General features: G+C 37.8%; 3 protein-coding genes across 3 annotated transcripts; all 3 read left to right on the forward strand.

Annotated features, from left to right (window-relative positions):
* Nucleotides 1–223: 223 nt before the first annotated feature.
* On the forward strand, nt 224–1427 carry LOC114531295 (the record flags this gene model as incomplete). Its single annotated transcript, XM_028552928.1, has 1 exon — nt 224–1427. A coding segment is annotated over exon 1 (1131 nt), but the record flags the coding sequence as incomplete, so codon positions are not given.
* LOC114531256 lies at nt 1413–4452 on the forward strand. Its single transcript, XM_028552898.1, has 2 exons — nt 1413–1491; nt 3195–4452. Exons 1-2 carry the CDS (start codon nt 1462–1464, stop codon nt 4380–4382), a joined length of 1218 nt encoding a protein of 405 aa, XP_028408699.1. The 5' UTR covers nt 1413–1461; the 3' UTR covers nt 4383–4452.
* A 1413-nt stretch (nt 4453–5865) lies between these two features.
* LOC114531255 (26S proteasome non-ATPase regulatory subunit 11A-like) lies at nt 5866–14471 on the forward strand. Its single transcript, XM_028552897.1, has 17 exons — nt 5866–5950; nt 6636–6737; nt 7561–7685; nt 8251–8322; nt 8451–8508; nt 8647–8758; nt 9230–9290; nt 9769–9790; nt 10003–10067; nt 10676–10752; nt 11227–11287; nt 11553–11615; nt 12579–12626; nt 12987–13064; nt 13801–13836; nt 13926–13977; nt 14211–14471. The coding sequence occupies exons 1-17, from the start codon at nt 5872–5874 to the stop codon at nt 14351–14353; spliced, it is 1254 nt and encodes a 417-aa protein (XP_028408698.1). The 5' UTR covers nt 5866–5871; the 3' UTR covers nt 14354–14471.
* The last annotated feature ends 574 nt before the right edge of the window (nt 14472–15045 follow it).

Consider the following 15045-nt stretch of genomic DNA (forward strand, 5'->3'; position numbering starts at 1 on the left):
GATTATATTTTCCTTTTTTAAGTGGTATTTATCAAGGCTTTGTGAATTATTTTTCATTCTGTGGTTAGTTCAGTTAACCAGCTGAATTCTATTTTGTCATCAGTCTACGTCACTACAGAGTCACATGAGATGCGCATGCGTCTTGCCAATCAGTGCTTGCACGCTTGCCAAAGTCGAAACGTGAAATTTTGTGCGAAGAAATCTTCTTTGTTTATGGTTTTCACGGGTGGTTACACTTGACATTTGTAAGTATTTAGTATTCTGTCTCCAGTTCGCCTTTTAGGTTCAAATTTAGAATGGAAAATTTACATAACGGTGATGAAAATCGGGGAGATTATCATACCTCCGAACGTCAAGAAGCGGGAGAATCGTCTACTTCAACCGCCGTTCCTCCTCAGTCGAGAGATATTGGCGAGGCTTTAGAGACTATTGGAGAAAACATGGGCCAAATGGCTACCATGCTACAACAAATCTATGAAGAACGACGTTCTTCGAAGAGCCCAACGGGTCGAAAACGAGCTCGCTCACAGTCGCCACCGGCGAATAGTTCGACAAAATCAAAGTCAGCACTCGGCTCAACAGGCTCGACCACGCGTCAGACCCATGAAGGGAGTTCCCGCCAAATTGACGATGATCGAGTTAGCATTTATGCGAGCGGTAGCGAACAGGATGATCTTGAGGAGGACCTCTTATTGCTCACCGGGCAAAACAAATCGGTCAACGACCAACCAGACTCTGACCTTCTTCGCGACTTAGCTAACGCGCTTGAGGAAGATGAACCCACCGGGGAAAGTGTCAATCAACCATTGGCTGATATTGCCAACAAGCGTTGGGGCAAACAGTTAGGTTCTGATAAGGTTAAGGCACTACTTACAAAATACAAACGTCCAGAGAATTGTAGGGATATTACTGAGGTCAGAGTGAACCCAGAGATTTGGGGTCAACTCTCCTCCCAAAAGAAGAAAACTGACTTACAATTAAGCAATTTTCAACAAATAGCAAGGAAACTCCTGTTTGCTAACCTTCAAATGACCAATACCTTATTGGCAGGGCAACAAATTGATTCTAAATCAGTGCTAGCTCAATCTGTTGATTCTATTGCCCTTCTGGGACATATGAATCACAATTTGTCCCAATTAAGGAGAGATCAAATACGTCCAGCGCTTAAACCGGAATATGTGTCTATATGTTCCTCCTCTGCAGATCATGAGGACAGTAAGTTGTTGTTTGGTGATGATCTGCCAAAGCGGCTGCGGGATGCTAAGGAATCCTGCAGAATAGGAAACACCATGACACACAATATCACACGACAAAGTGGTAGGAAACAAATTTCCAGGGAAAGTAATGCTAGCGGCCAACGAGCATCTGGTCACCCTTATCGAAGACCAGGGAAAGATTTTTCTGGAAAGGCCAGACTCGGCCTGCCAAGAGGAAAAATGTGCCACCGGCAGGGAGGAAATAATGCAGAAATTGCAGGATATTAAAAATTCGGTAAGTAAATTTTTAGATTTTGTGCCATGTTTAGTAGAATATCTCCAGCAGAGATGCCTTGACTTCACAGCTGGACAAGTGGCTAACCATTTTAAAAAGTGGGTAGACCTTACCTATGACAAGGAAATACTTTCCGACATTGCTGGTATGAGAATCCAATGTGATGAGATACCAACTCAGCACAAACTTTTGAACTCTATCAGGCTAAAAAATGAGCAGTTGCTCATTGATCAGGAGATTGTGAAATTAGTTCAGAAACAGGTAATAGTACCTGTTAGACCAGAACCTGATCAGATACTATCAGGTATATTTTTACATCCAAAAAAGGATGGTTCATTTAGGTTAATACTTAACCTGAAAGAATTTAACAAGTATGTGACCTATCACCATTTCAAAATGGACTCCCTAAACACTATAACCAAGCTCATGGTAAAAAATTGTTATATGGCCTGTATTGATTTGAAGGACGCTTATTATTCAATACCTATTCATGCTTCTGATAGAAAATATTTACGGTTTGAATGGGATGGCAGGACATATGAGTTCACCTGTTTACCAAATGGTCTTTCTTGTTGCCCAAGAAAATTCACTAAAATTCTTAAACCACTTCTGGCTTATTTACATAAACAGAACCATATTTCTGTGGCACATATTGACGATTTGTACCTTCAGGGTCAAACATATAACCTATGTGTACATAATGTTGTGGACACAGTAGTATTATTAGATGAAGTGGGCTTTATTGTTCATCCAACAAAATCCTGCTTGATACCTAGCCAGGAAATTATGGTTCTGGGGTTTATTTTAAACTCTGTCACAATGATTGTGAGATTAACACCTCAGAAAGCTTCCCAGCTGCAGAAGGACTGCACAAAACTGCTCAAACAAAAATTCTTAACTATTAGGGATGCTGCCAAAATCATAGGGAAGATTGTGTCCAGTTTCCCTGGAGTCCTTTATGGACCCCTTTACTATAGACACCTTGAGCATGATAAAACTCTAGCTTTGAAGCAAAATCAGGGTAATTTTGATGCTATTATGACATTCTCTGCTGAAGCGAGAATAGAATTAGATTGGTGGGTCCAGAATGTACTCACTTCCTTTAAGCCTTTGAGCCATGGTTTACCTGTCCTAACAATTACCACTGATGCTTCAAAACTAGGGTGGGGTGCAACCTGTAATGGTGTATCCTCCGGGGGAAATTGGACTCATATTGAGGCAGAACATCACATAAATTATTTGGAGATGTTTGCAATTCTTTTGGGTCTTAAGACGTTTGCAAAAGAAAGATCCCAAGTCCATATCAGGATAAGGACAGACAATACTACCGCGATAAGTGTCCTCAACAATATGGGCACTAGCCATTCAGATGTTTGTAATAATTTAGGACATAAAATTTGGGAATGGTGCATTGCAAGAGGAATATGGATTAGTGTTGTACACATTCCAGGGAAACAAAACCTGGTTGCAGATTTTGAGTCAAGACGTAACCAGACTGCCTCGGAATGGAAACTAAACACTAGTAGTCTAAACAAAGCATTGAATGAACTTAGATTTCACCCAGATATTGATCTGTTTGCTTCACGCATTAATCACCAGTTCTCAAAATATGTGTCCTACAAACCAGATCCGAATGCTGTCGCGATTGATGCATTTAGCATGGACTGGTCAACATTAAATTTTTACGCATTTCCACCATTTAGTGTTATTTCATCAATGTTAAGCAAAATAAGAATGGACAAGGCGCGAGGAGTTTGTGTGATTCCAGACTGGCCCACTCAGGGTTGGTATCCTATGGCTATGCAAATGCGAGAGCGAGAACCTGTACGTCTAAAGGCAACGGACAGATTGTTGACCTTACCCAGCCACCCCACGGAACAACATCCACTACATCAAAAGCTAAACCTACTGGTAGTTCTATTATCAGGGAAAGGATAAAACGACATGGACTTACTTCCAGTACGACGGATATAGTAATGGCCTCTTGGCGCACAGGAACGGCCAAACAATACTCTATCTATTTAACCAAGTGGAAAACGTATTGTGATAATGAAGGGGTGGATATGTTTTGTCCGGGTGTAATGCATGCTGTTGAGTTCTTGGGATCGCTTTATGCATCGGGGTTAAGCTACAGTGCGATTAATACAGCTCGCTCTGCCTTATCAACGATATTGCCAATGGAAAATGGAGTGACATTTGGGGATCACCCTCTCGTTAGCCGGACAATGAAAGGAATATTTGAACTGAGGCCGGCGCTACCTAGATACTCTGAGATTTGGGACGTTAATGTTGTCTTGAATTATCTAAAGAACCAAGGGATTCCCGCGGCGTTATCACTGAAACAGCTTACCTTGAAGTTAACAATGTTGTTGTGTTTATTGACTGGCCAGAGGTGCCAAACTGTGCATAGCATGGATATAAAATACATGCAAAAAATGACTGACCGATACCGGATCACGATACAGCAGAAGTTGAAACAAACCAAGAGTGGTAAGCATATCGATCCTATCGAACTGATGGCCTTCGATGAAGACCCCGGATTATGTGTCGTACAACATTTGGACGAATATATCGAAAGGACTGCAAAATTGAGGGATAAGCATACGCAGTTATTAATTAGCTATGTTAAACCACACCGTTCTATCTCGAAGGATACAGTGGCCAGGTGGGTCCGGGAAGTTCTTAAATCGTCTGGTATTAATACGGATGTATATGGTGCACATAGCAGCCGAGCTGCCTCGACATCGTTTTGTCATCGAAAAGGATTAGATATGGTGACAATCATGAAGTCTGCTGGTTGGTCGAATAGTGGAACGTTTGCACGGTTTTATGGTAAACCATTAGAACAATCTAATTTTGGACAAACTGTCGTAGAAAATTTATCACTTTAAGTAGTTAACATAAATCTTTGATGTTCATGTTATGTTAAAATTAAATAAATACTCGGTTACGAGTATAGTTCGTGTGCGTAGAACTTTGAAATCTCATGTGACTCTGTAGTGACGTAGACTGATGACAAAATAGAATTTTGCAATTAAACGAAACTTACCTGGAAGTTGAAGTTTGATTGGAATTCTAAGTTGTCATCAGTCAGGAACGAAGGAGTCACATGCCCGTGAAATGTATACCCACGCCGCCCAAATTCCTTCGTTCCTGAGTTTTCTACACCACTCACGATGAAGACTGATTGGCAAGACGCATGCGCATCTCATGTGACTCCTTCGTTCCTGACTGATGACAACTTAGAATTCCAATCAAACTTCAACTTCCAGGTAAGTTTCGTTTAATTGCAAAATTAGAAGTGATAAAATTATTTAACAGGTGAGGTTATACAAACACTAAATTAATCGTAGGGTCTAATGATAAGCTACAGTATACATATTATTTAGATCACCGTGCAAATGGTAGGAGACCAAGGACGCTGGAACGGCGAGCAGCTGCTTCCCTAGCTTTTACCAGGAGAGGGAAATGCCCTTTCATTTTATTAAAGGATTTCGTTCCCTATCTCAGTAGAGGTGCGACTGGCGAGCAAAGTCTGAGCACAATCGTCTGGTGAAAAACCCCCAAACACCGAAATATCAGTTTAGAAAGAGAAACACAATGAAACGAAGTCCAACAGACGATGTTTGGCAAACAGTTTCTAGGATGTGCCGCTACAGATTGAGGTGCCTTTCAAAAAAACTCCCCCCTTTGAAAGGGTAGTGAATGGGGGTTGTACTGGTACATTAGTATATTAAGTCTCATAATTATTTTTATACTTATTATTAAAACTAATAATTCAAAGCAACACAAACGCTCTCCGCGTCTTTTTTCTACCATTCGCTATACTTAGTTATAAACATGCAAAATACTAATCTCTCTAGATTCCATTCTAGTTACAAGTTGTAATCTTTTCACGGTTTTTCAAATTTCAAGCTCAAGTCCTAGTCTGCTTGCCATAAAAACAACTTATGAAAGAGAAATAAAGGCAAATTTAATAGCCAATCAATAGCCAAGTTAAGATCTGGAAATAATTTTTCGACAACAGTTCCGCCGTACTTTCGCTGGATGTCTTCACAAATCGCTTTAATTCAGTAAACTGCAAACCAAGCTCCATCAGTGAACACCGTTTTTTCTTCATGCCCATGGCTAGTTGGTACACTGAGCGTGCATTGCGACGATGTTTCCGTTCATATCAAAAACAGGAGAGTCACTGGCTCCTCAAAATAGACTTATCGTTCGTAGGGCAGACAAAGGCAGACATTCTCAGTCAGTTGCATCGAGCAGTTCGGAGTGTGTATTGGTGTATACACGGCAATAATACACCAGTGTGAACAATAGTGTGAACCCTTAGACCTAATGAGCATGCGCGGTGTGCAGTGTGCGTTAGACAAATTCAAGATGGAGGACGAATTAAAGAAAGCCGAGCATGTTTCGCACAAAGATCCTGAGAGGGCCATGGAACTTTTGTCCGCTATAGGTGCGTATTTTGTTTCATATCAAGAGGAATACTGTTAATTCTGTCAAACACATTATTTGTATTGTATAATTAGTTGCATATGAGTATTTTGTCATCAAGGCAGAATCCACAGAGGATAAAATTTGGCATTTTAATCATTATGCTTTTATATAAGACTAATAGAACAAAAACCAAAGTCCTATTGATGATCTTATTCAATGTTTGCTTCATTTTTATTAATACCGGTACTAAAATTAACTTATAATGGTTATTACTTTAACAAGTATGTTAAATAAGAATATATATTCATGGCAATTTTTTGAACATTCTAGTAGTTGTGTACCCTTGCCCATTTTCCTCCAAATTTTGATCTGAAGCATTTTTTGTTCAAAAACTGTTCTAAAAATGCTTTACAAGCAATAAAACTGTAGATATCAATTGACCTAACATTTAATCAAGGGAAAAGCTTCTAACGAATGCTGAGTTTTATCAGACTCGTCCTAAAACATTTATCCTGTGTATATAGCTATTGAGTTATAGTACAATATTAATGTTATAGTTTGTTAGCTGGCTTGACTTAAAGGACGTCAAGATCTTGACAATGTGCAAGATCCCACTGTCACTTTAAGTGCCATTGATCAACTGTTTTATGATTCACTCGAAATCCACTGGGCACGTAGTAACCAACTTTATTGTTTTAATGTAGTTAAAAGAGATGTAGATGTTACAAATGAAGATGACTTGAGAGTAAAGGAACAAGCTATTTTAGATCTAGGTTCATTGTTGGCAAAGAATGGACGTGCAGCAGGTACCATGATTAATTAATATCATAATATTGTATTTTTATAACTTCACTGTAATCCAGTTCATTTTTATAAGCATTAAACATTAACTAATCTTAATAATCTAAAAGCATTTCTAAAGGTAGAAATTTCTTTGCAAATTTTTTATGCAGATTGAAAACTTTTGGTTTTTCATTATTTAGCTGTGCAATTTATATTTTAGGCATTTTTTTGCCTTTGTTTGAGAAAATGATTACTGTATTATTAATCCTTAGAAACTGAGGATGTATGAGCTACTACAGAACATATACTAGTGATACTGCATTTTAAGTCGTGTATACTGTTTTAAACAGCAGCACCCCTTTAATGAACACTAACTATTGTTTTGAAAAAATAACTAAAAATATTCTTCTAATTTTACGTATTAAAATATAAGTAAATTGGTTTATAACAATAATAAGAATTATTATTAAAATAAGTAATTGCACTTGGGTATTATAATTAGTAATTGCGTTGATGAAGGCCTGGGTTAACAGACTGAAAGCTTTGCAATATTAAATACTTACATGGTATACCTACAAACTAATTTACTTAAATAACTAGTTTTTATCTTCAAAACTATAGTTTTTCTTTGACTTGAAAACTTGAACGGTGGACTGAAAACATGTGACTGTCAAAATAAATCCCATCACATGGGGGGATGTATAGACTTTAGATGCATGGTGAAAATGGATGTAGCCATATGTCTGTTTAGATTCTCTATGCTTAGATCAATAGCTAGATAAAAGGCTATATATAGAGGTATTGCATCAGAATTTTGCTCATTTGAAATACTTTTCCAATATGCAGAACTTGAAGGACTGGTGAAGTTTATTCAACCCTTTATGCTGCTTATTTCCAAAGCCAAGGCTGCTAAAATGGTCCGGGAATTACTTGATCTTTTTCTCGATATGGAGGTATCCACTGGTACAGAGGTGAGTTCTCAACAGATTTTAAATCGTTCCCCAGCACTGATTGGTTGAAAATCATGTTTGGATTCAGGATTCCTGCCAAAATTTATTCGGCCAAACTTATTTAAAACTTTCGAATGCATGAACTTATCTAAATGTTTTTAAAGCTTATTGACATTACAGTAACGTTATTAAGGTTTCGCCTGCTGCTCGTATTTCGTAGGCATCGTCCACTGTCGCTCCCCGTGTGTTTCTATTATGTTATTCAAGCATGGAAAACAAAATAAAATATCCAGTTACGTGGCTCTGGTGGTTTACATATGTTAATGCACTACTTGGGTCGTTTTCATAACGGAAAAGTTATTAAAACGTCAGTAAATAGTGGTGTTCTAGTATTCTTGTCAAAGTTAGTGCAGGGTTTAGCTATTTATGATCAAAGTTCTCAGTTCTTAGACATCTCGAAAATAATAAGAAAATTTAGACGTTAGGCTGAAGAACCTTCGGATTTAGAATTTCATGTGCGTAGAAAAAATAGCGAAAAGCAGCCTCTACTACATATATTATAATGTATATGTATCGCATTTAATAGGTTGATTTGTGTCTTGAATGCATCCAGTGGGCAAAGAGTGAGAAAAGAGTGTTTTTACGACAAGCTTTAGAGGTTAGTATATGCGTAATGAGTACACTGTATGTTATTGTATACTGTATAATACGCATACCGTATTTAGTGTAAAATACTTTCGTTCAGCTGCGTGACTTTAAAACGGATATATACCCTTTTAAATTTAGTCGAGATTGGTGGGCTTATATTATGGTGTAAGGGAGTACACAAAAGCTCTGTCACTGGGTATGTAAAATGTCATTTCATTTTCTAAAGCTGTGAAAATAATGTACCTATGCGTTCTTATTATACCTACAGACCTGCATGGAATTTGATGGGAGATACATGCAGGTTGCGTCATGTAAATTGTGTGAAACTCTCTAGGTTCGAAATTATTGAAAGAGCTGAAAAAACTGGACGATAAGATGTTATTGGTCGAAGTACAGTTATTGGAAAGTAAAATATATCACTCGTTAAAGAACATTCCCAAATCAAGGTACATACAGTACATTTGAACTTTATAACGCGTGCTTGCCTTAGCGACAGTAAAAGAGTCTCCCTCTGCATGACGACTAGCCGCTGTGAGTGCATGGAGATGGCTCAAATGCATATGGCCATCAAAAAGCTGCTTTAACCAATCTGAAAGAGTTTTCGCAACTCAGCAAGTGTACTTAGAGTAGTCGCCCCAAGACCATTTTTAATATTGCTATATAGAGGGACGAGGGCTTCAGTTTGAACATGACAAAAATAGCGCTTATGGCAAAAAAATGGAGATTACCTTTCGTATTGTATTCTGTGGGACTCTGCCCGAATGCCAACGAGGCCGTTACGGTAATGGTTAACCAAGCAACAGGCGTGCAAAGATATGTTTCTGCCCAACAACCATGATAACGTTCATCATCTGTGCGATTTTAAGCGCTGATTACATTACACAATTAAAATTACAGTACTTTTTCATTTTCCGTAGGGCTGCTCTTACGTCGGCACGGACGACTGCCAATGCGATTTACTGTCCACCGAAATTGCAGGTAGGTGTGCAGTTGAAATTTGACTATATACGCACATCAAAGGACAATTAAATTTCACTCGCTTCTCACTATGCACTTTACCACATCGAATGATATCATTAAGGACTGGTTGTACGAGGTACATGTACACTGTAGTTAATTTTACTATTGACTTGAGTATTTTGTTGTTAGCTACCCAAAATTAGGCTCATCCTCAGGCGCCTATTATGTATTAATTAGTTATAACCCATGTCTAATGTAATTTAATACATAAGAAATGCCTGCGGAGGAGGCTAACCCAAAATGAGGTTCGACAATTTTACAGGTCAACGATTTTGCGTCTATATAGCTAATTTCCTCTGATAAAGACTAAAGTGCCAAACTATGATAACAGACTGGATTACTCGCCTGGTTCACAAGCTATCGTTTGTTTTCACAGAAATACTTTTATCAATTATCCCGTCTTTAACATCTTTTGCATTTTAACCTTTGTTTTTAGGCCGCCTTGGATATGCAGTCAGGTTTGTCTATCACATTGTAATTTTCGATATGTCACTATGCGCTCTTACTGTAGCCCGGATAGTCCTCGAATAACTGAAATAAGGGATATTCAGTGCAGGATGTAGCGTCACACCTAATCCATGTTGAGCAACATCCAAGCTTATTATATGCGGTACAAATTATTGTAAATTGACGATAGTTATTTGATCATGGTTTTAATTCCTATTTTCAGGTATTCTCCACGCCGAGGAAAAAGACTTCAAAACAGCTTATTCTTACTTTTATGAAGCTTTCGAGGTACAGTAAATGTGTTAGATGCATGGACTACAGTAGCTATATGCGAGGCGTAAAGGAAATCGTTCCTTAAGAAAGCCCCGTACTATATTTGCTGGAATAAACAGTATACCAACAAATTAACATACGAACTTATTGGCCCCAGTTGCAAGCGTAGATTTGTCAAATTTGCTATTGAGCTTTCCCCATGGATCAACCGAACGCAGGTCATCCGTTTACTCCGTTATTTAACTTCTGAAATGTAGAAATGACCAATGAGTTTATGGTTTAAAACATTGCGCTTTTTCTTGTTGAGCTCTTGAGTTCTTTCCGAATTTATGTTCGCTGGAATTAATTTTGAGATGCTTCATATATTTTTATAACAATATTTATATAACAAATATGCGAGATATAGCTACAAGCAGTATAATAATACAGTGTTTACGCTTCATTGTAATATAGATTTAAATAGAGTTCCTTGCTTGACAGCGCTGCTTTAAAAATCATTATCATGATGAAATGAATGTGATGATGATAAATAAAAAAAAAATAATCAAGAAATTCCCTGCACTACAATATCCCTCATTGGTCCTCGCTTTCCCGCGATTGTTTACGCCTGCTTTGTTCTGTAGGGCTATGACTCTCTAGAGAATCCTAAAGCACCGGCGGCATTAAAATACATGTTGCTTTGTAAGATTATGCTGAGCAGGTATGTATAAAAACAAATGTCATTGCTTTACAATGGTGTAACAGTGGTGTTACAGAGGGTGTTAGGGCAACATATTTCAGTGACGGTTCTTTTTGTTTGACATCTGATGAAAAATGATACGAAATATTATCGCATTGATACGTGTTTCCACTTGCATAAACGAAAGGCGGAAATATGAAACATTGACGCAAACTCCATGTACTGCGACCACATATTATATCAATTGACAATCCATCCTGTACCAGCAGACTACTGTGCACCATCTTCATCCGAAATATCTAAATGTTTTGCGTCAATGTTCATGCTTTAATCTTATTTCTGTTAACTTTCCACTGTTTCCTTCTTTCGACGTCTCAAATTTAACATTAAAGTTTACCATTGCAACCGACTGTCATTTTCCACAGTATTTTTCTACATGTACATCATGTATTGACTGTAATTCCAGAGCACGTTTGATATTTTCCCTCCTTATAGTCCCGAAGATGTGCAGTCAATCATCAGCGGCAAACTTGGCCTCAAATACTCTGGACCCTCGGTAAGTGAACCCAGGCGGGTATTTTGAACCAGTGCCTGCATTATATCCTTATTGTATCTTTTTCAAAATGTGCTACATGTTTGCCAATTTTTATGTAGAGTTTTTATCGAATGTCATACATGCATAAAGTTTGACGTCACTTTTTACTCGAAAAACTTGACATAAATTTTGAAATCGCGGGAGTAACTTACTAACTTATTCCTACTCTCTAATTGGCGCTCTAAGTAGTTTGTGTTCATTTTCCCTTGCAATATGATTTTTTTAGCTACAAGCGATGAAAAAGATTGCTGATGCCAGCCATCAGCGCTCACTTCTTGAGTTTAAGAAGGTAACTCTTTACGCTTTCACGCAAAAAGTCATACAGTGAATCAGGAATATATATACTATCAGTATAAACCGTCAATTAGAAGCCGGTTTCACAAGTTCCACCTTTGGTCTCTTCTTTACATTGCCGTTGAAACATTTTGTTTTCCTGGTACGGTCGAAAAAAATAGTTGAGACCAAGTACCAAGCACATGCAAACTAAAAAATAATCATTCCTGAATTTAGTTTTTACTTTTCGCATACTGTGCCTAATCTGGATGCAGCAGTGAACTCTAAAAAGACTGGAACGATAACTTGGCCGCCATCTTTGAAGCCAGCACTGATGGCCGCCATGAAGGCCAAGAGTTGAAATTACACCACCAAAACAACGCCGGTTTTTATATACAAATCCATCTCATCTGATCATGAAGAAAAGCTTAAAACAAGCATTGACACTTAGATTTTACTAAAAAACAAGTTTTATGAACGTGAAAAGGTGCAAACCTATTTTTTTTGCGAGTTGAAGGCGAAGTTTTTTTTCGGCTCGTTCAAATTCTTTAAATATTTCAAGTAGAAAGCTGGTACCTCACCGGTTTTTACAGTAAGATGATGCGGATTACTTAGGTCTATCCAAAAAGGGTAAATTCGTTGTTTAAAGTTGAAGTGGTCAAATAAAAATTGCACTTTTCTGGCAATTTTTTGCCAAAAAATACTATTTTTTACGGAATTCTCACTCTCCCCAGTTCTTTTGAAGGCTTGATTTGCTCGCGCGGCTCCCGCCTTAATCAGCAAATTATATTCAAATCGGCTTCATCCAATGACTAGTCTTTATTGTTGAGTTATCGTTCCAGTCTTATTAGAGTTCACTGGGATGCAGTTTAAAAGAATTGCATTTTTGTGTGCATGGCAGTCATTTGAGATTCCCCGTCGTTGAATTTCGTGGCCTGGGTACACAGAAATTTATCTACATTAATGTTTGATTGCTTAGATACTTGCAACATACAATGAGGAATTACAAGGGGACCCAATAATCCAAGTAAGTCAACAATTAAACCAGAGAGCAACGTGCATGTATGCACACATGTAGCATCTTCAAACAACTTCGCATCAAATGCGGTGTAACAACTGCCTAAACTTGACAAAAACACTATACTTGACGTTTCCACCGTCATCGAGCGAGTTAGTTAAGAGTTGAGTTATACTAACTCCCCTTACGAAAGTCCTTAGCTTGTTGTCGAATCGTCGGGAATCTTTTTTATTTTAGGCAGTTGTTATACCATGCACATTTGATGATAAGTCAACAATAAGCCTTTATCAGACTTTATATATCACAATTCAATTAACGCGAATTTTAAGACGTTCCATCTGCTTTTTTTAATTGTTTTCTTTTTTTCAGAATCATCTCGACACCTTATACGACAACCTTCTGGAACAAAACCTGTGCCGTATTGTGGAACCTTTCTCTAGAGTTGAGGTGATTAATACATATATACACCTATTCGGTTAGCTGTAGATAAAATTGCAGTTAATCTTTCCTTGTTTCGCGATGATAAAAACGGTGCTGCATGACATCACTCCATCGTATATGTTCTTGAATCTGCGTGATTAAAGCTCAGCAACCATCTCCAGCTCAGTCGGTTTTATTTCTGTTCATGCAGTTCTTTGAGCCAGTCGGCCTAAATTTTCTTTCCTGTCCCTGCTTCAGGTTAGGTCTATAAATTGTATTAGGAAATTTCTCCCTTTGTGTTCAAAAAAGGATTCATGTACTGTAGCCAATAACTTACTGCAGCAAATTCGGAAACACAAGTTGATTAATGTTATACATAGATTTACCCGAAGGAACAACTGTATAGTTCTCTAAAATCTATAAGGCTATCATGCAATCTTTTTTCTCTTATGCATGATCTGGACGACGTGACTATACTGCATCATGGATAGTAAGTTAAGCGGCCGGAAGACTGTGCGTCCCGACAACATCTCTTGCGATTTGTTTAGGAATGTTATTTGTTGGGCAATTTTTGTATCAGTTTCATAACATAATTAGTCTGCATCGTTAGCATCATCCTGCATGTATCATATAATACGATCGGATTCTTTAAGGATTCTAAAGATATTCTGTGTCACAATACAAGAACATTTATTAATTTTAATTGCAAATTAAGTATATATGAACTTCAGGTTGCTTTATAATGTGTTTATGGATTTTTTAGGTTGATCATGTTTCCCATTTAATTAAATTGGATAAGGTAATTATTCGTTAGTAGAAGTACTTAGGAAGTACATGTATGTGTTTCCGTACGATCGTCCGTAAGATGTCTGTCTTGATTCCTTTCAGAACATCGTTGAAAAGAAGTTGTCCCAAATGATATTAGATACGAAACTACACGGTGAGTTACTCTTTCAGCTCTGAAAGTGACCCATGCCCCATTAACCCAAAAAGGATTATGGCTATTTTGCAAATATTTCACTTTTATATTTTTTCCCCGCACTGGGGAATGCATAAAATTTCGTTCACCAATAGACTTTCCCATCACCCGGGCATCAACATTTTCCGCCTCATGGGAGAAATTAACACTATAATTTGAAACGTAAATATGCATGCAATGTTTTCAACTTACAGGCATTCTTGACCAAGGTGCTGGGGTTCTGATTATCTTCGACCACTCTCCAGTGGATAAAACGTACGAAAATAGCTTGGAGATAATTCATAGCATGAGTAAAGTGATGGATGCTTTGTATCATAAGAGTAAAAAGTTATCATAGACACCTACTCAATGAAACCTTATTCATATACTATTTAGTTTTCATCTTGTGCCATTTTTTCAGTTCAAAATATAATAATTCATTTTGTCTTGGTAATTTAACCACAGTATACAAGATGTATGAAACGGAAGGCCTTTATAGAAATTGGTTTCTTGTTTTTTTTTCCTGTGTAACAGTATATCATGTTCTTTGCGAACGAATTACCACGTGCACAACCATTGAATTAAGCGAGTGACAAAAATAAACAAGATGGACGGCGGCGCTCTACTCGATAAAAGCAAAACACATTTTCGCCAAGGCTAATCCGCTACACCATCTTACAGGTGCAGGCGTTGAATTTACACCTTTACTACAACTTGCAGGGCATCAGATCCCAGAACAGTGGAAAATGATATATGACGTCATATCACGATATATGACGTCACATAATGGTGTGTGACTCTTAAAAGCAGGCTGGCATTTTGAAGCAGTTGCGATTTTTTTGGGATTATTGTAAAAGGAAAATCTCTGAATTTTTAAAACAAGACAAGTTTGTGGGGACACCGGAACGATGCGAGGGCAAAGAACGCAGATTTGTGTGCAGGGGAACTTCTGTAGCGGCGCATAATAAAAAAAGTTTCCAAAACATCGTCTGTTGAACTTCGTTTCGTCGTGTTTTCTCTTCCCAAAATAATTTCGGTGTCTGGGAGCTA

Source organism: Dendronephthya gigantea, unplaced genomic scaffold (genome assembly GCF_004324835.1).
Source record: "Dendronephthya gigantea isolate DGI-Jeju-01 unplaced genomic scaffold, DenGig_1.0 000070F, whole genome shotgun sequence".
Taxonomy (NCBI): domain Eukaryota; kingdom Metazoa; phylum Cnidaria; class Anthozoa; order Malacalcyonacea; family Nephtheidae; genus Dendronephthya; species Dendronephthya gigantea.